Raw genomic sequence first — 23,238 nt, 5'->3', positions numbered from 1 at the left:
CACATGGTATTTGTCTTTCTCTGACTGACTTACTTCATTTAGCATTTTATTCTCTAGATCCATCCATGTTGTTGCAAATAGTCAGATCTTATTCTTTTTTATGGCTGAATAATATTGCAAGATATATATATATATATATCCACTCCTCTATAGATTTTCACACTTGGATTGCTTCCATATCTTGGCTATTGTATACAGTGATATAATAGGAATGCATATATGTTTTTGAATTAGTGTTTTCATTTTCTTTGGATAAATACCCAGTCCTGGAATTACTGGGTTGTGTGGTAATTCTGTTTTTGAGGAATCTCCATGCTATTTTCCACAATGGCTATACCAATTCACATTCCTACCAACAGTGCATGAAGGTTCCTTTTCTTCACATTCTCACCAACACTTGTTATTTCTTGTCTTTTTAATATTAGCCATTCTGACAGGTGGGAGATGGTATCTCATTGTGGTTTTGATTTGCATTGCCCTGGGGATAAGTAATGTTGAACACTTTTCACTTGTCTGTTGGCTATCTGGATGTCTTCTCTAGAAAAATGTCTATTCAGGTCCTCTGCCCCTTTTTAAATCAGATTGGTTTGTGTGTGTGTTGAGTTATATACATTCTTTTTTTATATACATTCTTTATATATTTTTATACTAACCCCTTATCAGTCATATCATTTGAGAAAATCTTTTCTCATTCAGTAGATTGCCTTTTAGTTTTGTTGACTGTTTCCTTCAATGTATGGAAGATTTTATTTTGATATAGTCCCAATAGTTTATTTTTTCTTTTGTTTCCCTTGCCTTAGGAGACATAGCTAGAAAAATGTTGCTTAAAGCTGATGTCCAAGAGATTACTGGTTATGTTTTTTTTCTAAGAGTTTTGTGGTTCAGGTCTCATATTTAGGTCTTTAATTAATTTTGAGTTCATTTTTGTGTGGTTTAAGAAAGTGATCCAGTTTCATTATTTTGCATGTCACTATGTAGTTTCCCCAATACCACTTTTTGAAGAGACTATCTTTTTCGTCCTTTGTCATAGATTAATTGGCCATATAAGTGTGGGTTTATTTCTGGTTTTTCTCTCCCATTCCATTGATTTATGTGCCTATTTTTTGCCAGTGTAATACTATTTTGATTACTATAGCTTTCAGTATATCTTCAAATCTGGGATTGTGATACCTCTTTGTTCTTTTTCTCAAGGTTTCTTTAGGTATTTGGGATCTTTTGTGGTTTTGTACAAATTTGAGGATTATTTGTTCTAGTTCTATAAAAAATACTATTTTGATATTTTGATAGGGATTCGTTGAATCTGTAGATTTCTGTGAGTAGTATAGACATTTTGACAATATTAATTCTTCCAACCCATGAGCATAAAATATCTTGTCATTTGTTTGTGTTCTCTTCAGTTTCTTTCACTAATATTTTATAGTTTTCAGAGTACAGGTCTTACATCTCTTTGGTTAAGTTTAATACCTACGTATAAATTAAGAAATACCTAGGTATTCTTTTTGGTGCAGTTGTAAATGGAATTGGTTTCTTAATTTTTCTTTCTGCTACTTTGTTATTAATGTACAGAAATGCAGCAGATTTCTGTATATTACTTTTGTGTCTTCTGACTTTACTTCATTCATTTATTAGTTCTAATTATTTTTTGGTGGAGTCTACAGTTTTCTGTATATGGTATCATATCATATGCAAATAGTGACAGTTTTACTTCTTTTTTAGCAATATGGATGCCTTTTTTTTCTTTTGTTACCTGATTGCTGTGATTAGGACTTCCAGTACTATGTTGAATAAAAGTGGCAAGAACAGACATCCTTGTCTTGTCCCTGATATTAGAGGAAAAATAGCTGTTTTTCTCCATTGAGTATGTTAGTTTAGCTGTGGGTTTGTCAGATATGGCCTTAGTTATGTTGAGGTATGTTCTCTCTAAACCAACTTTGCTGAGTTTTTTTTTTATCATATCAGATATTAAATTTTGTCAAATGCTTTTTCTTCATCTCCTGAGATGATCATATGATTTTTTATTCTTCATTTTTTTGATGTGGTATATCACATTGATTGATTTGCAGATATCAAACCATTCTTATATCCCTGAAATAAATCTCACTTGGTCTTGGTGACTGACACTTTTAATGTATTATTAAATTCAGTTTGCTAATATTTTGTTTGAGGATTTTTAAATCTATATTCATTAGGAATATTGGCCTGTAGTTTTTCTTTTTTGTAGTACCGTTAGATGGCTTAGAATCAGGGTAATGCTGCCCTCCTAGAATGAATTTGGAAGTTTTCCTTCCTTTTCTATTTTTTGGAATAGTTTGAGAATAGGTATTACCTCTTTTTTAAATGTTTGGTAGTATTCATCTGAGAATCCATCTGATCTGGATCCTAAACTTTTGTTTTAAGGAATTTTTTTTATTACTCATTCAATATTTATTACTAGTAGTCAGTCTGTTCAGCTTTGTTATTTCTTCCTGATTCAGTTTTGAAAGATTGTGTGTTTCTTGAAGTTTATTCATTTCTTCTAGGTTTTCAATAGTTTTCTGGCATGTAATTTTTTGTAGTAGTCTCTTACAACTTTTTTTTGGGGGGGGGGAGCAGCTCACTCTTTATTAATGGAAGGCCCTGGGTCACTTGGAGCTGGTGTACTTGGTGACGGCCTTGGTGCCCTCAGATACAGCATGCTTGGCCAGCTCTCCGGGCAGCAGCAGATGCACCACTGTCTGGACCTCCCGGGATGTCAGTGTGGTCCGGCCTGAGTACTGGGCCAGCCGGGCAGCCTCGCCAGCCAGCCGTTCAAACACATCGTTCACAAATGATTTCATGATGCTCATGGCCTTGGAAGAGATGCCGATGGCCGGGTGCACCTGCTTTAGCACCTTGTAGATATACATCGAGTAGGTTTCCTTGCGCCGGCTACGCTTTTTGGACTTCTTATCGCCAGAACCACGGCCCCTGCGGCCCCTGGACTGCAGCTGCTGCCCATGCTCAGCGCCCATCCTCCTGCATTTTTGTATTTTTGACGTGTCAGTTTTTATTTATGTTTCATTTCCTATTTTGTTCATTTGAGTATTCTCTTTTTGATGAGTCCAGCTAAAGGCTTATCAACTTTATTTATCTTCTCAAAGAAGCAGCTCTTGGTTTCATTGGTATTTTTCTGTTATTAATCTCTATTTCATTTAGTTCAGCTCTGATCTTTCTTATTTCCTTCCTTCTATTGGTTTTGGGTTTTCATTTGTTCTTCTTTTTCTTGTTTCTTTAGGTATATGGTTAGATTGTTTATTTGACATTTTTCTCCATTTTTTAAAAGATTTTATGTATTTATTCATGAGAGACCCAGAGAGAGAGAGAGAGAGAGAGAGAGAGAGAGAGAGAGGCAGAGACACAGGCAGAGGGAGAAGCAGGCTCCATGCGGGGAGCCTGACGTGGGACTTGATCCCGGGTCTCCAGGATCACACCCTGGGCTAAAGGCGACGGTAAACCGCTGAGCCACCCGGGCTGTCCCTTAATCAGAGAAATTACATAATTGGAATTAGAGAGCTAGTACTGGTGCTAAGATTTTATATCCTGATGTTAGATTTTCTGCTCCCAACCCTAGCTCCACCATTCTTTAGGTATAGGCTCTTAACCAAGTTACCTTAACTTTCAAGGTCTTATTTTCCTTGTTTGTGCAACAGAGTGATAATAGGGCCTAGATTTTAGTATTGCTCTAAAGATTAGATGAGTTAAGGCTTATGTGGAATTGAACATAGCATCTGATACTCAGTAAGTATTCAATAAAAGTTAGTTATAATTATGTTGTTGATTTGATTTTAGGAAGAATTTTAGGTTGAGAATGGTAAGAAGGGTGGATTAGAAATGACAAAGCAAAAGCATAGAAAACAATATCCAGATGAGATATCCAGAAGGGGGCCTGAGCCACACAAATGTATTTTATGTGAGCAGCTCTCCAAAACACAATGCCGTACCAGGAAAATGGTATCCTTGAGAGCCATATAGGACTATGGAAGGAGCAAAATAATTAATAGGGCAAATTGCATTTTTTGAGATGGCTATGACAAGATCACTCATACCCAGCGCTCTTCTCTGAATGTGATGGTGATGTTTCTCCCATTCAATGGTAGGCCCTGTATTCCCTTCCCTTAGAATATTGGTGGGCCTGTGAATACCAGAGGTAACTATCTGATTTTCAAACCTGGGTCATAAAAGGGATACAGCTTCCGCCCGGTACTCTTTGGACATTCCCTCTTGGAACCAGGAAGAAGAAGAGTTATCACATGGAGAGGCCACATGTAGACGTTCTAGCCAATAGCCCTGGCAAAAGTCTGGGTAGAGAGATGAGACAATAGGTTTAGGTTTTGACATATGGTATTTGAAATGTCTAAGGACAGCTACATTTAGATGTCCTGCAATCTGTTGACTCTCAAACCCAGAGGAATTAGGGCTACAGAGATTGTGATTCAAGAGGCAATTATGTTAAGCCATGGGATGATTGAATATCCCCAGGAAGAGTATAAAAGTGAGGAGAGACCCCAAATCAGAACTCTGAGGAAGCATGCATTCGAGGAAAAAAGAACAGATCAAGGTGTAATCAGAGAAACAGGAGGAGAATCAGAAGAAATGGTTGGCAGAGACGCACCAAGAAAGGGAGGGGCTGGTCATTGGATCGAATGCTCTAGAGATGAAGAATGAGACATGAGAAGAGGATATTGGGTGTAACTCTTAGAAAGCCATTGGTGAATTTTGACAAAGGAATTTAGTAGAATAGAGGAATTGGAAGTCAGGTTGCAGATAGTGAGTATTATTAAGGAGGAAGAAAGAAGCAGAAGTGCAAACTACTCTTTCTAGGATTTGTGGCAGTGTAGAGATAATAGAGCTAAAGCTAGGTGCAGGGCAGCCCCCGTGGCTCAGCGGTTTAGCGCCACCTTCAGCCCAGGGCCTGATCCTGGAGATCTGGAATAGAGTCCCAAGTCGGACTCCCTACATGGAGCCTGCTTCTCCCTCTGCCTGTGTCTCTGCCTCTCTCTCTCTCTCTCTCTCTCTGTGTCTCTCATGAATAAATAAATAAAATCTTTTAAAAAAATAATAAAGCTAGGTGCAATGAAATTCAGAGACTCCAACTATGCTCATGGGCTGTAGAAAAGGACCCATGAGTTGGGGAGATTCATTGTACAGTTATAAATCATACAAAGTTGTCATTTACAGCAAAAGTGGGTGACTAGCCAGGGAAAGTTTATTTCTTGCTGCAAACTAAGGTAGAATCCTGGTAAGTGAGACAAATTTTGTTTTGTGGCCTGGAACATGATTCTGAGGGAAATTCCCAAAGTAAAGTTCCAAAAAATTTGTTGTTGTTGTTAAGTAGGCTTCATGTTAAGCATATTAGGCTGCGGGGCTTGAACTCAAAACCCTGAGTTCAAGACCTGAGCTGAAATCAAGAGTTGGATGCTTAACCGACTGAACCACCCAAGTACCCTCCCCCCAAATATTTGAACAGTAACTTTTTTTTTTTTTTGGAAAGAATATATAGATTCTTAGGATGCCCTTAGAAGACAATGTTTATTTGTCTGTATAAATTCTGCTGCCCTGGCAAGAGCAGATACTGTAATTATTTCCATTCTACAGTAAAGGTAGAGGTATAGAGTATCCTGGTAACTTCCCTCCAAAGTGTGAGCTCTTCATACTGTACTGGCCTTCTTTGCCTCTGTGTTTTGAGAAAGTTTTCTTTTATATATTTTTTTTTTACACTTATTGCTCATGTGGGTAATATTGTCCAGTTCAAAGATACGGAGGTCATCTGGGTAGGGATTGACTGGCTGATTTTTCAATCTGTGAGACAAGACCTCGAAGACTGGCCCTACCTTGATGAATTCACCAGTCTTTCAAGTCTGGTTCTTAGCTTTGTGACCCAGGAACTTCACTTTCCCAGCCTACCAAAAAAGTCAGCTGACGCAAGTGATCTGGCTTAGACTAACCACGATGCTTACCAAATTATCATTTCATGCTGGGGGCTGTTCTTTTGGAACAACACATCACATCTGTCCTCCAGGAAGCTCTTCCTGGTTTCAAGATATCTCAAAGCCTGTGTGGATATAAATCAGTTGGTTGCTTTGTGAGCACAAAGCCAAAACAAAGGGAGGTTGATAGTATAGCCAGATATATCAGGAAGCTAAATGAGTCATTTCTGACTCAGAGCACAGTATTGCCTTTAGTAAGCATATTTACTTTCTTTAGGGTCAGTGTTTGTTCCCCTGGACAATGTTAGATAGAAGGACACTGCCACCTTTAGTTGTTCTGATCCCCGTTTTCATATTTTCATGTAGACTACTCTCTCTTGCTGCAATATTCTTTATTTTTTTAAAGATTTTATTTATTCATGAGAGAGAGAAAGAGAAAGAGAGAGAGAGAGAGAGAGAGAGAGAGAGAGAGGCAGAGACACAGGCAGAGGGAGAAGCAGGCTCCACGCAGGGAGCCCAATGCGGGACTCAATCCTAGATCTCCAGGATCACACCCTGGGCTGAAGGCAGCGCTAAGCCACTGAGCCACCCGGGCTGCCCTGCAACATTCTTTATTATGAGATATTTATTTCATACAATACTGTGTGGGGGCTTGAATCCTTTTTTTTTTTTAATTTGGCTGCCTTTTACATATGTGTTGATATTTTCAATCAACTCCATTCTTTACCCTCTCTACCTGACTACACTGTACTGCCTGCACAGACATGACATGCTCTAAACGAAGTAAATCAGACAGCTCCATGCGAGAAGTTATTTTTAAAACTTGCATTTTGCCTAGTGAAATACCTGTAAGAACACTGCTGGGGAACATTAAAGAAATAGCATAGCACTGCTATTCCCCCTAAGCTATTATTGTAGATTCCAGCCATTTATATTTTGCTTTTATATTGGTTTGTTCTCCATAAAACTCCCTTATGAAAACCCAGAAGGGATATTTAGACCACAAGCACAGCTGTGTTAGATGGCCCTTCAAGGTCTTAATACTTTTTTCTTTTGGAGTGGACTCCCCAGATCCTATCTGCTAACTCCTTTATTAACTTGATCTTTAGATGTCTTTATATTTATTTGGCTTATATCTATGAGTAAAAGCCATGTTCTCCAAATGCAGTTTGTGCTCTTTAAGACTTTGTTTAAAATTTCTTATGTGACAGTGAATATTCACCTGTTCCTTAAAGTTATAACTTTATCTATAAAGCAAACATAATACCAGTACCAATTTATATTAGATTCTATCCACTGGTTCCATCTCATATTATTTTCAGGCTTCTAAACACCTATGTTCTCTAGCTCCATAGACCGGAAATTTGTGTTCTGGTCTAGGAGTTAAGAAACTTACTATCACGTGAGAAGACTTAAAACCTTCCAAAATGCTAACTCATGTTCCCCCTCCCCAACCCTGGAGAATTTCAGAGTGGCACTGCAGCACATGCTGTCAGTCTGTCAATGTCTTGCCCAGATTCCTCCTCCTGCCACTTCAGCATGCCCTAGCCTACTTCCAGCTGCTGGTAGCTCCATCTCTTTGCCTGAGGGTTTTTCTTGAAACCACGTGCTCTGCCCGGATACAAAGGGGCAGGCTAGAAAGAAGGAATGGGGAATTAAAATACCTGAGCTTCCTCAACCAAGGACTGTTAGGACATGGTGTACAAATACTCAACATAACCCACTCTAGAGTGGACACCTTTGAGGTATATATTATACGATTTCTCCAAGTTCCTAGCAGCACAAAGCTCAGTTGCCCACAATGATAGATAGCTTGATTACATGCCCTTTATTGCTTCCTTCCTTTCCCTGTCTCACTTCCTCATTCCCTACCTGTGCTTCCTGTGCCATACATATAAACTACTTTCACTTGAATCATTGTCTCAGGGTTTGCTTCTGAGCCCAAACTGAGGCATGATATAATGGAGAAAAGGAAACTCCCAAGCTGTAGGACCAATAAAATCAATAGTCGTAGAGTCACAGCTGATGAACTATAATGGACATAGTGCCTGGTATATAATAATAATTGTTTTATTCATACTTTTCAAACAATCATTGCTTGAGGTCTTCCTTCAAGGAGCTCCCAAACCATTGGAAGTGGTTGACATATGGAATGCCTGGGTGGCTCAGCAGCTGAAGGTCTGCCTTTGGCTCATGGTGTGATCCCGGGGTCTAGGATCAAGTCCCACATCGGGTTCCCTGCAGGGAGCCTGCTTCTCCCTCTGCCTATGTCCCTGCCTCTCTTTCTCTGTGTCTCTCATGAATAAATAAAATCTTTTTTTAAAAAAGAAGTGGTTGACTTATAAACTCTGCGACTTTAATACAGTATAATTAGTGCTATAAGGGAGGTATTAGAAACCTCCTGTGGGAGAATAAAGATGAATCAATAGTTCAGCAGGCTGGGATTGGAACTGGAGAAGGGGTTTCAGAGAAAGTTTTATTGATGGAGTGACAGGTAGGGAAGCTGGAAAAGAGCATTTCAAAAGGAAGAGCATGAACAGAGATTTGAACAAGCTGGGAGTACTGACAAGGTGAAGGGAACGGTGGGCTCCAACATGGGGCATTAGGGCGTAACGAGTGAGATGAAATCATGAGAGGCCTTAAATGTCATGTGAAGGGGAGTCAGCCTCTTTCTGAAAGTGATAGTGAGACATCAGAGGCTATGAAGTGAAGGAGCACTATGATCAGATCTTTACATTAGAAAATCTGACTTCCAGATATCTATGGAGTAATATGGGACTTAAAACTGTTCTTAGTGCTCTTTTTACTTAGATGGGACAGTAGAAGGTAAGGGGTTATTAAACACATGGGATGTTTTTATTTGAATCCCAGCCCTGCCTCTTGCTAATTGTGTGATAAAATAACTAATCTTGAGACAACTGGGTGGCTCAGCGGTTGAGCATCTGCCTTTGGCTCAGGGTTTGATCCCAGGTCCAGGGATCGAGTCCCACATCAGGCTCCCTGTCAGGAGCCTGCTTCTCCCTCTGTCTCTGCTTTTCTCTGTGTTTCTCTCATGAATAAATAACTAATATATTTTTAAAAAATAACTAATTTTTATTGATTTTACTGTGTTCATGGTGCAGTTATAGGTACTTTACATAAACTAAATTATTAAGTCATTTTTCCTTCAGATTCCTTACCTATACAATGGAGATTTTTAAAAAAGATTTTATTTATTTATTAATGAGAGACAGAGAGAGGCAGAGACACAGGCAGAGGGAGAAGCAGGCTCCATGCAAGGAGCCCAACATGGGACTCGATCCCAGGACCCCAGGATCAGGCCCTGGACTGAAGGTGGCACTAAACCTCGGAGCCACTGGGGCTGCCCTTCGATGAAGATATTTTAATAACAATATGGTATGTAACTGTCTGGCTGAGTAGTTACATAAATAAATTTACTTGTGTGAAACTCTTAGAGCAATGCCTGGTATATAGCAGATAGCAGGTGATTAATATATACTATTGTTATTATTATATGCACCCCTCTGCTCTCAAAAGAGCTCATATTAAGGGGAATTCATGGCTTTGCTAAGTTCCCCCACATGTGAGTTCCGACATTCATTACTGAACAGTATCCCTGGTAGGCACATGCTTCCACTTAAAGAACGAGTGGAGGGTTATATGGTACAATCTCACATAGCCTTACTTTCCTTATATAGTTCCAAGAATTTTTGTCCACTGAAAAAGCAGCATACCTCCCAGAACAGAGACTTTGGAGAGCTGTCCATTAGTGGAGGTGCTGAAGGAGTTAGAGTAAGTTTTTCAACAGCCAAGGCACCTGAGCAGTGTTCTAGGTCTTAGAATCTAGGAGATAAAAGAAGCATGAAATTGGAAGTCAGTTCTAGGATCAGAATCTGGAGCAGTGTCCGTCTGGCACATTTGATTTTAAGGAGCTTCTGCACATTGTCTGTGGAGCTGTCTGTAGAGCCTCCAGTGAAGAACTAGTAAGCGGCTCACCCCACAGAGAAGATTCACATGGTTTTGACTGTGGAAAGGGCTATACTTTCCTTGTGGGATGACCTTACTCCTGAAGCTTCAAGTAAGTTATAATTCTAAATGTCCCGATCATGACACCTTGAGGGACAATGGAGACTATGGAGTGACAAGTTATTAAGCTTCTTACCCAGACATCTTATGAAATTTGAAAGTTGTAATTATGAATGTGGGCTCTAGGTACCGACAATAATTTTGGATTAGAGCTTGGCTTTCAAATTTCTAGAAACAAATGAGGTTTACAAAAACAGGTGCACTGATATTGTGATTTAGGCTTTATATATTTAGAAGTTGAACTAATTTTAGCTTTCTTGGAAAAACATTGCATGACCATGTTGATTGATTGTATGTATCCTTCCTAATTTTGTTCCTTTCACTAAACTCTTCCATCTTGAGGTGAATAGAAGGGTTGGCTTGAATCTTCAGACATTTCATGTTCATGAGGTGCCTGAGTGGCTCAGTCAGTTAAGTGTCTGATTCTTGATTTCAGCTAAGGTCATGATCTCCAGGTCGTTGTGGGGCTGAGATCAAGCCCCGCAACATGCCCCACATTGGACTCTGCATCAGGGTCCATGCTGGGCATGGATCCTGCTTAAGATTCTCTCTCTCCCTCTCCCTCTGCTCCTCGCCCCCCCCCAAGTCTTCTCTCTCTCTTAAAAAAAAAAAGGAATTCTCATGTTCATAAGGAACTCTTGGGCCATTTTCTGGTTTCTTTAAAACAATGGGAGAAAACCATTTACCATCAATTGGGCCATTTATGTATTTTTTTGGGTGTGTTTATACCAATAGTTCCTTAATTTAGATCAAGGAAAATGTATCGTCCTTCCTCCACATAAATTCCATGTTTTTAAAGATTTTGCCTATGAAACAAACAACTTCAACTGAGAAGTAATTGTTGGTTCATGAGAATTAAAATAGGGGATTAAAGAATTTAGAAATAGGGAAAATGAAGTTGAATTCCTACTAGATCGATCAGGGGAAAGAAATCTAAAGAGAAGGAGACAGAATTGATACCATTGTAGCCAAAAGCAAATACATTTGATGTCTCATTACCATGTATAATGCAACCATAGATGATTATATAAATACTGTAATGGAGCCCAATTGGCTAACTCACCATCCATTCTGACATATTTTTAATGTGTCTTCCCACCCTTAAGAGGCTCAGAAGTTTTGAACTACATTTCTGAGAGTTCCTTGCATCTAAGAATTTGGGTTTGAGCTGGAGTCTGCTAAGTTGGATGAATTTTCAAGGAGACTTGAATTGCAATGGAGATAAGTAGGGAGAGAGAAAGGCAGGGTGTACTGTATTAGAGAAGCGTGGATCCAGCTTCCCAGTTCAACAGGCAGCTCCCTGATTGTGTCAGGGGCAGCGGCTGCCCTGACAACCCAGTTCTTGTGATGATGTGCCTTCAGGAGATGACCCAAGAATGCTATTGAAGTCTGTTATTTCAGCCCTCCCAACAATTCCATGAGCTACTAAATACCTTGTAATATATCTCATTCCACTTACACTACCTAGAGTGGATTCTGTGTCTACAAATGGACTCTGACCTATGCAGTTTCCACTAGGAATAAATATTGAAAGGAGATCAAGAACTCATGACCACCTTTTCATATCAATCTAGGCTTTTCCCAGTTCTCAAAAAAAAACAGTTGGAACAAAGTGGAATCCTCACTTAATTTTAAATGTTTAGCATCCAGATGGATATTATGGAGAACTCTTGTTATGATGAGCACTGGGTATTATAGATAAGTGATGAATCACTAAATCCTACTCCTGAAACTAATATTATACTATATATTAACTAACTAGAATTTGAATAAAAATTTGGGGAAAAAAGAGTGCAAACTCCCCCCTCCCAAAAAAACAAAATTCAGTAATTACATTAAATAAGTGGGCTAAACATTCTAATTAAAAAAATAAATGTTTACCACTCACACACAATGGGTCAATGCTTATTTCCAGAAGTATGTAAAAAAGTGTTTATTTTATGTTGGCTTCAAAATCCTTCCTCTCACAAGTAAGAAAACTGATTATAAATATTTTCTATTTCATGTTCACAACTTCCTATTGGAGAGTAAGAAAGTTAATCAGCTAATAGTTTGGTTTGTATCTACATCAAAACGTTCCCCTCCTTCCCAGGGAAGATGTTAGGGAATTTTTAAGCTTCATAATAAAAGCAAAATATGGCAGCATGGAATAAACTGTTGGGAATTTGAAAATAATTTTGAGGTGCTACAAATTTGCTAAGAACAATTTGAAAATCTTTAGCTTGATGATAAATGAATTATAATTGGGAGAAAAAAAACTCTCCTGATTTGCTAGTGTTAAATAAGTTAGTCTTACTGGCCAGAATATACATATATTTTATTGGCTTAACTAAAATGAAGAGATTATAGATCACATTATTTTCTTTAAAAATAAATTTAATAATTTTCCTTGATTATACGTTCATTATAGAAAAAAGTTTCTACAAATACATTATAGAAATCCACCATCCATAATCCTACCACCCATATATAACTATTGATAATCTCAGTACATATCCTTGTCTCTTTCTTTTGGGGGGTGTGTGTGTGTGTGTGTGTGTGTGTGTGTGTGTATTATTGACATCATATTATATATACTGGTATGAAACCTCATTTTTTTTTTTAAGAGAGAGAGAGCATGAACAGGGAGCTGAGGATGGTGAGAGAGGGAGAGAGAGAATCTTAAGCAGGTATCATGCCCAGTGCAGAGCTTGACTTGGGCCTCGATCCCATGACCCTGAAATCATGACCTGAGTAGAAATCAAGAACCAGACATTTAACCAACTGAGCCACCCAGGTTGCTCCTCTTTTTTTAAATAAAACATCAGATACAAAAATACCTAACTTTTAAATTTGAAAGGGATATTATTTTGCAACCTGTGCTTCCTTGTGCCATGCAGGTAATAAATGGTATTTAATCTACATGCTTCAGCATCTTTTCCAAATAATCTTATAAAGCATTATTATCCTTGTTTTCCTTATAACACAACAATAAAATTTGTGTCTACAATGAAATCAAATTAAATTACTATTCTTTACTACCCATTTGGTTAATATGTTTATTATTTTGGTAAAATCCGAAACATGAAGCAGATTGAAAATAAGAGTTGAAAAAGCAGATTGAAATAAGCAGTTAGGTACCAACTAAGGAAATAATATTAACAACTATTATCGTCAGTGAGGTAAGAAACATACTTTGGAGGTATTCTCTATCCTAAACATATCAGCAACACTAAATTACAAGAATAAAAAATATTCCAATTATCACCACTCAGCATCAGGAACCATCTGACTCTCCCTCTGCCCATCTGGAGAGCATTTCTAAATCCTCTAAACAATTAGGAGCAGCCTCACAGGCCTCTGGAGTGAAATGCTTCTTACAAAATCTATTCAACAAGAGGTGAGCCTAAGTTTATGCATTAAAAACTATTTATGCATCCTTTGGCCTTGCTACTCAAGGTGTGAATCTGGACCAGTATCATTAGTATTACCTGGGAGCTAGTTAGAAATTCAGAATATTGGGCTCTACTCTAGATCTTCAAGTCCAAATCTGTATTTTAACAAGATCCTTGACTCATTTGTATGCACATTAAAGTTTTAAAGGCATTGCATTGGGAGGTAAAAGATATACTAAAGAATATTTTTTCTCTCATCTAATTGTGGAACTTACAAATGCTCCCCAGATGGACAAGAGAGACCGTCAGATGGTCTCTTTTCCTTTTCCATATTGATTCTCTATGCAGTGAGATCTAGTGTTTCATGTAGAAGATCCAGACCACTCTGGTTGAATCCTGCCTTTACCATTTGTATAACCTCACTGCTCCTCAGTTTTTCTACCTGTACAAAAGGAATAATAATAGTATCTCAAAGAGTTGTGAGGATTAACGAGTTAATACTTTTTAAACTCTAATGGGAGGCCTGGGTGGCTCAATTGGTTAACTGTATGACTCTTGCTCTCAGCTCAGATCCTTTTTTTTTTTTTTTAAGATTTTATTTATTTATTCATGAGAGACACACACAGAGAGAAAGAGAGAGAGAGGCAGAGACACAGGCAGAGGGAGAAGCAGGCTCCATGCAAGGAGCCTGATGTGGGACTCGATCCTGGGTCTCCAGGATCACACCCTGGGCCACAGGCGGCGCTAAACCGCTGTACCACCGGGGCTGCCCTCAGCTCAGATCTTGATCTCAGGGTTGTGAGTTCAAGCCCTGCATTGGGCTAGGCTGGATCTGGAGCCTACTTATAAATAAATAAATAAATAAATAAATAAATAAATAAATAAATAAATAAATAAAAAACTCTTAGAACAGTGCTTAGCACATAGTAAGTATTCAAAAAAGATTCATTAGCATCATTATCAAGGTCTGAGTTTTGTAAGCCATTATCCTAGAATCTCATGTCCTACTTTAAGGTTGCTGCTGGCCGAATGGTCCAGAGACAAGGCTGGTCAGCTCAGAGAACCTGAGATAAGCAGGTTTGTCTGTAACCACTTTAGGACAGGTCTAGCTCTGGCATGAGACTACCATTTAGTCTCAGTTAGCTTAGTGCCCCAGTGTAATGATCATGGGATATTAATTACTAGACTAACCTCTCTTTCCCTCAATTCCATTCACTAAAAGTCATTGAAAAATTTTTAGCCAATTCCCTGAAATCTTATCTCTACTTTGTAAGAAAACGAACTTCTTGAGTATAATGAAAAGCCACTGTTAATATATCTTCTTCTTATATAAATTGATGTCATTGATGGAATCAATTCTGGCGATTTTCCATTCCTCTCTTTGCTGCAAATAACTCAAGTAAAGATGCGAGACTGAGTGAAATGAAAATGACAGTAACCTAATTCCATCCATCACCAGTCATCTCTAAGAAAGAAATGTCCCTTGGGCAGCCCGGGTGGCTCAGCGGTTTAGCGCCGCCTTCAGTCCAGGTCCTGATCCTGGAGACCACTGATGGAGTCCCACGTAGGGCTCCCTGCATGGAGCCTGCTTCTCCCTCTGCCTGTGTCTCTGCCTCTCTCTCTGTGTGTGTGTCTCTCATGAATAAATAAATAAAATCTTAAAAAAAAAAAAAAGAAATGTCCCAGGCCAAGGAACACCTACCAGCCAGAGATTTGGGCTGTAACCCTGACATGGAGCCCTAGAGTACAAGGAGAAATCCTATTGCCTGGGTCACTGATTCTGAAAATATACAAATAAATCATCTTGTTAGAATGCAGATTCTGAGTGGAGCCTGAGATAGTGGAAGAGGGCCTGAGATTCTGCATTTCTAACAAGCTCCCAGGGGAAATCAATGCTGCTGGTCTATGGACCACACTTTGAGTGAGGATTAGGCTATAACTGGTTACACCTAAGTAAGTCAAAACGATTCTTCTGCAACGGCCTGCCTGAACCCCACCCAAATCTTGACTCTATATTGTGGTTCTCAGTCCCATTTGTGCATTACAAACCATCTAAGACCCTCATCCCCAACTCCAGATGTTCTAATTTAATTGTTCTGGGGTCCATGAGTGGAAGAGAGCCAAAAAGGAAGAGTCAAAAAGAAATGATTCTTTTTTTCTCCCAACCTGGGAAAGGTTGGAGTTTTCGTCCATCTGCTTTAATAATGAAATTCTTCTTTGGCACTGTGATCTAATAAAATAACCTTGCCCTTGACTCTGACCCAGATTTGAGTAGAGAGTCAACAAGAGTGGAAACCCTTGAGCTTTTCATGGAGGTGAATAATAACTGCATGCAGTCAACATGGATGTCAAACCATTTTAATACAGCAGCCCTAGAATGTTCTTTAAAATATAATACTAAAACATGTTCTTTTTAAAAAAAAAATAGATTCTATTTATTTATTTGAGAGAGAGAGTTGGAGGAGAGGCAGACACCCCACTGAGCAGGGAGCCTAATGCGGGTCTCAATTCCAGGACCCTGAGATCATGACCCAGGCCAAAGGCAGACGCTTAACCGACTGAACCACCCAGCTGCCTCTATGGCTGACGTTTTTGGAGGGTAGGGCAGAAGAAAGTAGTTGGTACCTTAAGGTAACATTAGGGACCATGATGAAAGTCTATTCACTATTTCAAGGCAATGACCAAATGATCATCTGTAGTTAAGACACTGGAGTGACAGCCTTTATAGGTTATGAAATTTGCATAACAAATACTGCATATGCAAGTGTCCACTAACAGTAACTTTGTAGAGCAAGGCAGATGCCAGCTAGCAAAAAAGTGGTGCCCGAAGACAGTGTTAATCTTGGAGTACTGGAAACCAGGAAGTGCTCATCCATCACGTGGCCATCACACCCTGGTAGAAATGTACGCGGAAAGCAGTGTAGCCGGCCGCACCAGCATTTACACATGGAACATCTCTTGGGCAGCCAGGTGTCATGGGGCACAGACTCACAGTTCTCTTTTCGAGAATCGTGCTCACAGTTGCGACCATAGAAGGGGGGGGGGGAGGCACAGAAGGATCCCAGCATGCAGGTTCCCCCATTCAGACAGCAAGTTTTGTTTAATTCCTTACTGTCCTGGATCCCTATGGAGGGCACAAAGTGGGAAGCCCGGTGATGAAATGCAGTCTCCTCTCTCCTCGAAAGTTCACGGTGGCCCAACCCAGCAACTAATTCCAGTTCAAACGCTTTGGAAATGGTCATAATCAAAATCACCCTGCAAGAGAAGCGCTCCATCTTTCTGAGGCCCATAGCTTCTAACGAGTCAGGGGGAAAGAATGTCAGCATGGCTTTTATTCATGGTCGTTGCTAAAATACCCAAAGGAAAACATGAATTTCATGAAATGAAAAATGGGGATTTAGCAAGAAGAATATCTCAGTGAAGGATGCTTTCCCCAGAAGGTCTTAGGAGGAGCGGGAGCAGGATGTCCCGAGAGATGGGGGGGCTCATCACCGAGCTGGGTCCTAAGGGATGCTTTGACCTTAGCCGGGGAGCGAGCCCAGCCAGTGGCCTCACCTTCCTCAGCAACCACGAGGGAGGCAGGGAGGACCTGCAGGTGGGTGCGGAGGCTGAGACCCACGCCCATCACCAGGCACGGCCTCTCCTGGGCTCCTAAAACATGTTCTTGTGAAAAAAAACTAGGTCCAGGAATTCAGGAATGCTAATTTTCTCAGACTCTGGCAAAGGGACAAGAAATCATATATTCACTTAGTGGTGGTGGGGTATATAAATATATATATTAATATATATATTTAATCCTTTTTTTGAGGACTTTATGCTCTAGTGCTCTAGTTTGGGAAATAAAACCTGCGTGTTGGGGCAGCCCAGGTGGCTCAGCAGTTTAGCACCGCCTTCAGCCCAGGGCCTGATCCTGGGGACCTGGGATCAAGTCCCACGTCAGAATCCCTGCATGGAGCCTGCTTCTCCCTCTGCCTGTGTCTCTGCCTCTCTCTGTGTCTCTCATGAATGAATGAATGAATGAATGAATGAATGAATGAATGAATAAACCTCTTTTAAAAAAATAAAATAAACAAAACCTACATGATATACTAAAGGGTTAACTCAGCAGGTCTGGGTTGCTCAAACCCTGTATATTCCAAAGAAAGCCTCTCTTTATAGGACTGGCCTAGCTCCTGGATGATAATCTCTGAGCCTTTGGAATATCCTGCCTGTTAAGCATGTTTTTGTATGACTGAGGCCCTGGACCATGTTGTATCAGTTTGACCTCTGGAGAGCTGCAATGTGAGTAGTTAATGTTCATCATGTGGGCACTGCATGCATACATGACTGATTTGCAATAATCATCATGGCTAAGAAGGCTTGAGTGGGTTTCTCTAGCTGGCAATACTTCACATGTGTTGTCATGTATCATTACATAGAGAATGAAGTACATCCCTGTGCAACTCCATTAGGAAGAAACACCTGAAAACTTGTGCCTGATTTCTCCTGATTTTTCCAATGCACCTTACTCATTTGCTGATTTTAATCTGTATCCTCTCATTGTAGTAACTGTAACCATGGGATAACAGTTTTACTGAGTTCTGTTGAGCCTTTCTTGCAAATCATCAAGCCTGAGTGTGGTCTTAGAAACCATTGATAAAACATGGAACGGGCAAGACTGTTCCCGCCCCCTGCCCAGGAAGTTTATTTGGGAGGTGATCCAGAAAACAGAAGAGAAAGAAGGAAATAAAGCACACGTTACCGCATTGATCATCATCGTAAGTGCCCAAGGCTTGATGTTCCTGGGACATTCTGAGGAGCTATAAAATATCTCTCAGAACTGTCTTCCTAAAGTGTGGTGGCAGCATTTATCTGCCCCACTTCCCATTAATTATTTTTTTTCAAAAAGATGCGGAGAAAAGGGAACCCTCTTACACTGTTGGTGGGAATGTGAACTGGTGCAGCCACTCTGGAAAACTGTGTGGAGGTTCCTCAAAGAGTTAAAAATAGACCTGCCCTACGACCCAGCAATTGCACTGTTGGGGATTTACCCCAAAGATTCAGATGCAATGAAACGTCGGGACACCTGCACCCCGATGTTTCTATCAGCAATGGCCACAATAGCCAAACTGTGGAAGGAGCCTCGGTGTCCATCGAAAGATGAATGGATAAAGAAGATGTGGTTTATGTATACAATGGAATATTACTCAGCAATTAGAAACGACAAATACCCACCATTTGCTTCAACGTGGATGGAACTGGAGGGTATTATGCTGAGTGAAATAAGTCAATCGGAGAAGGACAAACAGTGTATGTTCTCATTCATTTGGGGAATATGAATAATAGTGAAAGGGAATATAAAGGAAGGGAAAAGAAATGTTGGGAAATATCAGGAAGGGAGACAGAACATAAAGACTCCTAACTCGGGGAAACGAACTAGGGGTAGTGGAAGGGGAGGAGGGCGGGTGTTGGAGGGGAATGGGTGACGGGCACTGAGGTGGACACTTGACGGGATGAGCACTGGGTGTTTTTCTGTATGTTGGTAAATTAAACACCAATAAAAGTTAATTAAAAAAAAAAAAAAAAGATATTGGCTCCTTTAAATTCTGATCACTTTGATTATAAACTCCTGGGTATGTCCCACCCTGAGGCATCAAAGACGCTCCAGGGCAGAAAGCAGGAGGTAGTTGGCAGAGCCTAGGCAGCGTGTTGTCGGAGCTGTGCAAAGGCTGGTTGCCATGGTAATGGCTGGAGTAGGAGATGGCTGAAAGCATGTGAGGCTGAGCATAAGAACTATTTATGACATGGGCAGCCCAGGTGGCTCAGCGGTTTAATGCTGCCTTCGGCCCAGGGCGTGATCCTGGAGACCCGGGATCGAGTCCTGTGTTGAGCTCCCTGCATGGAGCCTGCTTCTCCCTCTGCCTGTCTCTGCTTTTCTCTCTCTCTCTCTCTCTTTCTCTCTTTCTCTCTTTCTCATGAATAAATAAATAAAATCTTAAAAAAAGAAAAGAACTGTTTATGACAGTCTACACCCTTGTACCACAACTTGTTGCCCTGCATTAGGTCCAGTCCAGAACCCTCAAGATAGTGGTTGGCCACAATCTCTATAAAAGATTCAGTTCAGAACAAACTACAGTCAGTACTGCTGCAAATGGTCTCAAGGCTACTGCTGATATTTATGATCCACCTTTTCTGTTGTCCATTCTAGATTCCCTTCACCCTAGGCCTGCAAGCTAGGTCAGCAGAGTGCAAGCTTGTAGGAAGTAAGCATCCAGAACATTGAAAAGGAAATATATAAAATGTGTGGGGTGATTTTTAAAACTCAAGTTGAGACACTGTCTGGTTCTGCTGGACCCCAAACATGGGCATGGTTGCTGGTTATATAAATAGTAATTTATTGTGTGAATTGCTGTTACTGAAGGGAATATGCTGTATCCTCAATGTGTTCTGAGGCGGAAAATGGAGATTGAAAACTACTGATCTAGAAAACAGCTAGTATTTGAAAACTTGATTTAAATTTAAAATTTTCTAGAGAGTAAAGAAATACTGTGATTAAATATGTACAACTGATCATCCATAATTTATGAGACAAAGAAACACTTTTTATGCTTTTATGAGAATTATACCCTGTCATTTTCTTAGTATCTGCTGGAATTCTGTTTCATAACACTGATCACTAAGGCCCTTCATTTATTAGAGTAATTTAACTATATTAAGACAACAAAATAAAAATTTAATGCCATCCCTATTTAAATCAATTCACCAGAGGGGCTTGGATTTAAGAAAAACTCAGAAAAAAGAAACACAGATACATACACCCATATATACAAAACAGCATTCTCTATTTCTGTTTTAACTCATTTCCTATTTAAGAAGTCAAAACTCATGATGTCAGATATACATTTATCCAAAAAACATCATGAAGTAAAGAGTTCACTCATTTTTTTCCTTCCTTCTAAACAGATAATCATGGCAAACCTATTTAAAGAAGTCAGAAAGTATTCACATTATGATGACAAATGCTATATATAAGATTATACATATAATCTTATATATAAAATTACACGTACTCACATATATCTATATATTCAATTTTGTAAAAAAATATAAGGTAAGTGGTGCCCTGCTGGCTCATTTGTTAGAGCATGCGACTCCTGATCTCAGAGTTGTAAGTTAAAACCCTGTAATGGGTATAGAGATTACTTAAACAATAAATAAATAAAATAAAATAAAATAAAAAAGACAGGGGATCCCTGGGTGGCTCAGCGGTTTAGCATCTGCCTTTGGCCCAGGGCGTGATCCTGGAGACCTGGGATCGAGCCCCACATCGGGCTCCCTGCAGAGAGCCTGCTTCTCCCTCTGCCTGTGTCTCTGCCTCTCTCTCCGTGTCTCTCATGAATAAATAAATAAAACCTTTAAAAAATAAAATAAAAAAAGACAAAGTGAGATAAAACTATAGAACTTAACCATTACTATCATTGTTATTATTATCATTATCCTCATTCATTATTCAGGTCTATAATTCCTTGTCTAAAACCCTTGGAGCTAGATGTATGTTAGTTCAAAATTTTTTAGGCTTTTGAAAAGTAATACCGTGTATTTACAGTGTATTACAGAACAACTGCCATTTGGTCTGGGAAAGAATCCTGTAGTGAACAAATAAATATTTATGCCACAAAATGTTGGAAATCCACACTAAATGGCATAAATGATATAAATAAATGGCTATGAGTAGTCTTTACATTTCAGGCCAAGTTTTGTTACCAAATTAATTTAGCTTATGTCAGGTTTCACTGCCAAATGAGTTATGAAACCTAGCTTGGGGCTTTTTGGATTTTAAAATTGCTGTTATGAGTTTGTGGACTCTTTCATTATTTTCATTTTATAGCTCAGGCTTGGATTAAAAAGGGCAAATATCACCTGCACCCAGAATGTTTGCTCACTGTCAGTGCTCAAAGCCCCACATATGGCAGAAAGGAAATAGGTTTTTTTGTTAGACAGACCTGGTTTGAATCAGACTTGAGAAAGTCACTTACCTTCCCTGAACTTCATTTTTCTCATCTACAAAATGTGTACAGTAACTCTGTGAACCGTCAATATTCCACAGGATGTATCTTGAGATCTTATAAAACTACAAACTTGTGAATCTCATTAGGTAAGATAGTTCCCCCACAAAATTCAATATATTTTTAGTGAACCCAGTTGCTTATCCACAATAGCTCATCTGTTGCCCTTTACAAATAGTGAGACAGTCTAAATAGAGCTTATAAAAAATGAATATTCAAAAGCTGTTGTTGGTTTGTTTCACTATCTCACATACAACATCTCATAATCACTTATGTGGAGACATGTTTTATTCTTTATATGTAGTTGAACCTTGCTTTGGACATTGACACATCCATGAGAAACATCCAAATATGAAAATAAGAGACTTAACTAGGACTTTTTAAAAAAATGTTTCCTTTTATTTTATTTTGAGAGAGAGAGTACATGTGAGCGGGGATAGGGGCAAAAAGGGAGAGATAATTTTAAGTAGATACTACGTATGAAGCTCTATGTGGGGCTCAATCTCATGACCCTGAGATCATGACCTGAGCTGAAATCAAGAGCCAACTGAGCCACCCAAGCACCCCAGCTGGAATTTTTTGATACCATGCAAAGAAAGTGCTTTTGAAGGTCTCTACTTAAAAAAAAAAAAAAAAAAAAAAAAAAGGTATGGTAAGTTTCGCAAAGAATAGTCATTTATATGCAGTAATTCAATAATTTGAACTTAATTTTCCCCAAAGAGATTGAGGAAAAATAGTAAATAATTTTTAGATAATGGCTACCAAAACAAGGAAAATTTAAATACTTAAATCCACTGAAATCTTATTCATAAAACAAACTTTCAAAAACTTAAAATTTTCACTTTTAAGTTCTTGTATTTTTTTTTTTAAGTTCTTGTATTTTTTGTACAAAAAGAGCATTTGGAAATAGACATTTCACTGATGTTATTATTTTTAATATAATGCATGGCAAACACCTAATTTCAGGTACTTTTGTGATGTTTAAAAATCCTTCATTTAAGGAGATACAGGATTTGGGGACTGTCTAGAGCCATTTACCTTTACCATAATCACTAACAATTCAGCTGAGCTTAAGTACAATTCACAAATCTAGAGTTGTACAGGATAAAGTTAAACAATTCAGGATGTCTGGAGTGTGTCATTTTTGGTATATAAGATTCAAAAATGAGTCAAATGAATCTCAAGATTTCACATTTAATAACAAAATAAGGGACACTTCAATTCTAATTCAGACTTAGGGAATTAAAATGACTCTTATGAAATCACATCTTCACAAAGTAGAAAGTCACCAGAATTAAATAATCAATCAAGCCTTGGGAAGAAAAGAGATATTATCTACTTGATATCTTCGTAAGTTTTAAATGAGTACTATGTGCGCCTGGAAATGAAAGTCTGGCTATCAAAGCCGCTGACAGGCAATGGCATCCTTCTCTACCCCAAGAGAATGTTAATAATTCTTAGAGATGATATTTAGAATGAACTATTTTCTCTAGACTGTCCTCTGACATAAGAATGATCTTATGTGACTGAGTCTAGATTATGTCCTTTCTGGAGTGTCCTTACTTTGGTTTTTACAATTGGCATCCATCATAGATGAGAATGCTAATAGTTGGCAGTTGTGGTATCACTAATAAATATAAAAATGAATTTCTAACAAATGAGAACAAAAATAATACATTCGAAGTCTGTATCTAAAAATAATGTTTCTCATTTATTCATCCATTATCTGGGCAAGTTATTAAGTCTCCTTAAGAGATTGAAAATAATGCTAATGATTTAATAAAATTT

General features: G+C 38.9%; 2 protein-coding genes across 2 annotated transcripts; both read right to left on the bottom strand.

The window, feature by feature from the left end:
* Window positions 1-2,585: 2,585 nt before the first annotated feature.
* Window positions 2,586-2,990, bottom strand: LOC121473883 (histone H2B type 2-E1-like). The gene has a single exon (XM_041726665.1). It carries the CDS (start codon window positions 2,988-2,990, stop codon window positions 2,622-2,624), a length of 369 nt encoding a protein of 122 aa, XP_041582599.1. The 3' UTR covers window positions 2,586-2,621.
* Window positions 2,991-16,176: 13,186 nt separating this feature from the next.
* On the bottom strand, window positions 16,177-16,695 carry LOC121474051 (teratocarcinoma-derived growth factor 1-like). Its single transcript, XM_041726873.1, has one exon. It carries the CDS (start codon window positions 16,693-16,695, stop codon window positions 16,177-16,179), a length of 519 nt encoding a protein of 172 aa, XP_041582807.1.
* Window positions 16,696-23,238: the final 6,543 nt, after the last annotated feature.

This window comes from Vulpes lagopus, chromosome 12, assembly GCF_018345385.1.
Source record: "Vulpes lagopus strain Blue_001 chromosome 12, ASM1834538v1, whole genome shotgun sequence".
Classification (NCBI taxonomy): domain Eukaryota; kingdom Metazoa; phylum Chordata; class Mammalia; order Carnivora; family Canidae; genus Vulpes; species Vulpes lagopus.
The sequence above is the reverse complement of the archived record's forward strand: the minus strand, read 5'-3'. Positions and strand labels throughout refer to the sequence as shown.

Coding starts and splice junctions, on each gene's coding strand:
- LOC121473883 (XM_041726665.1), bottom strand. CDS start 2,990: ATGGGCGCTGAGCATGGGCAGCAGCTGCAGTCCAGGGGCCGCAGGGGC.
- LOC121474051 (XM_041726873.1), bottom strand. CDS start 16,695: ATGGGCCTCAGAAAGATGGAGCGCTTCTCTTGCAGGGTGATTTTGATT.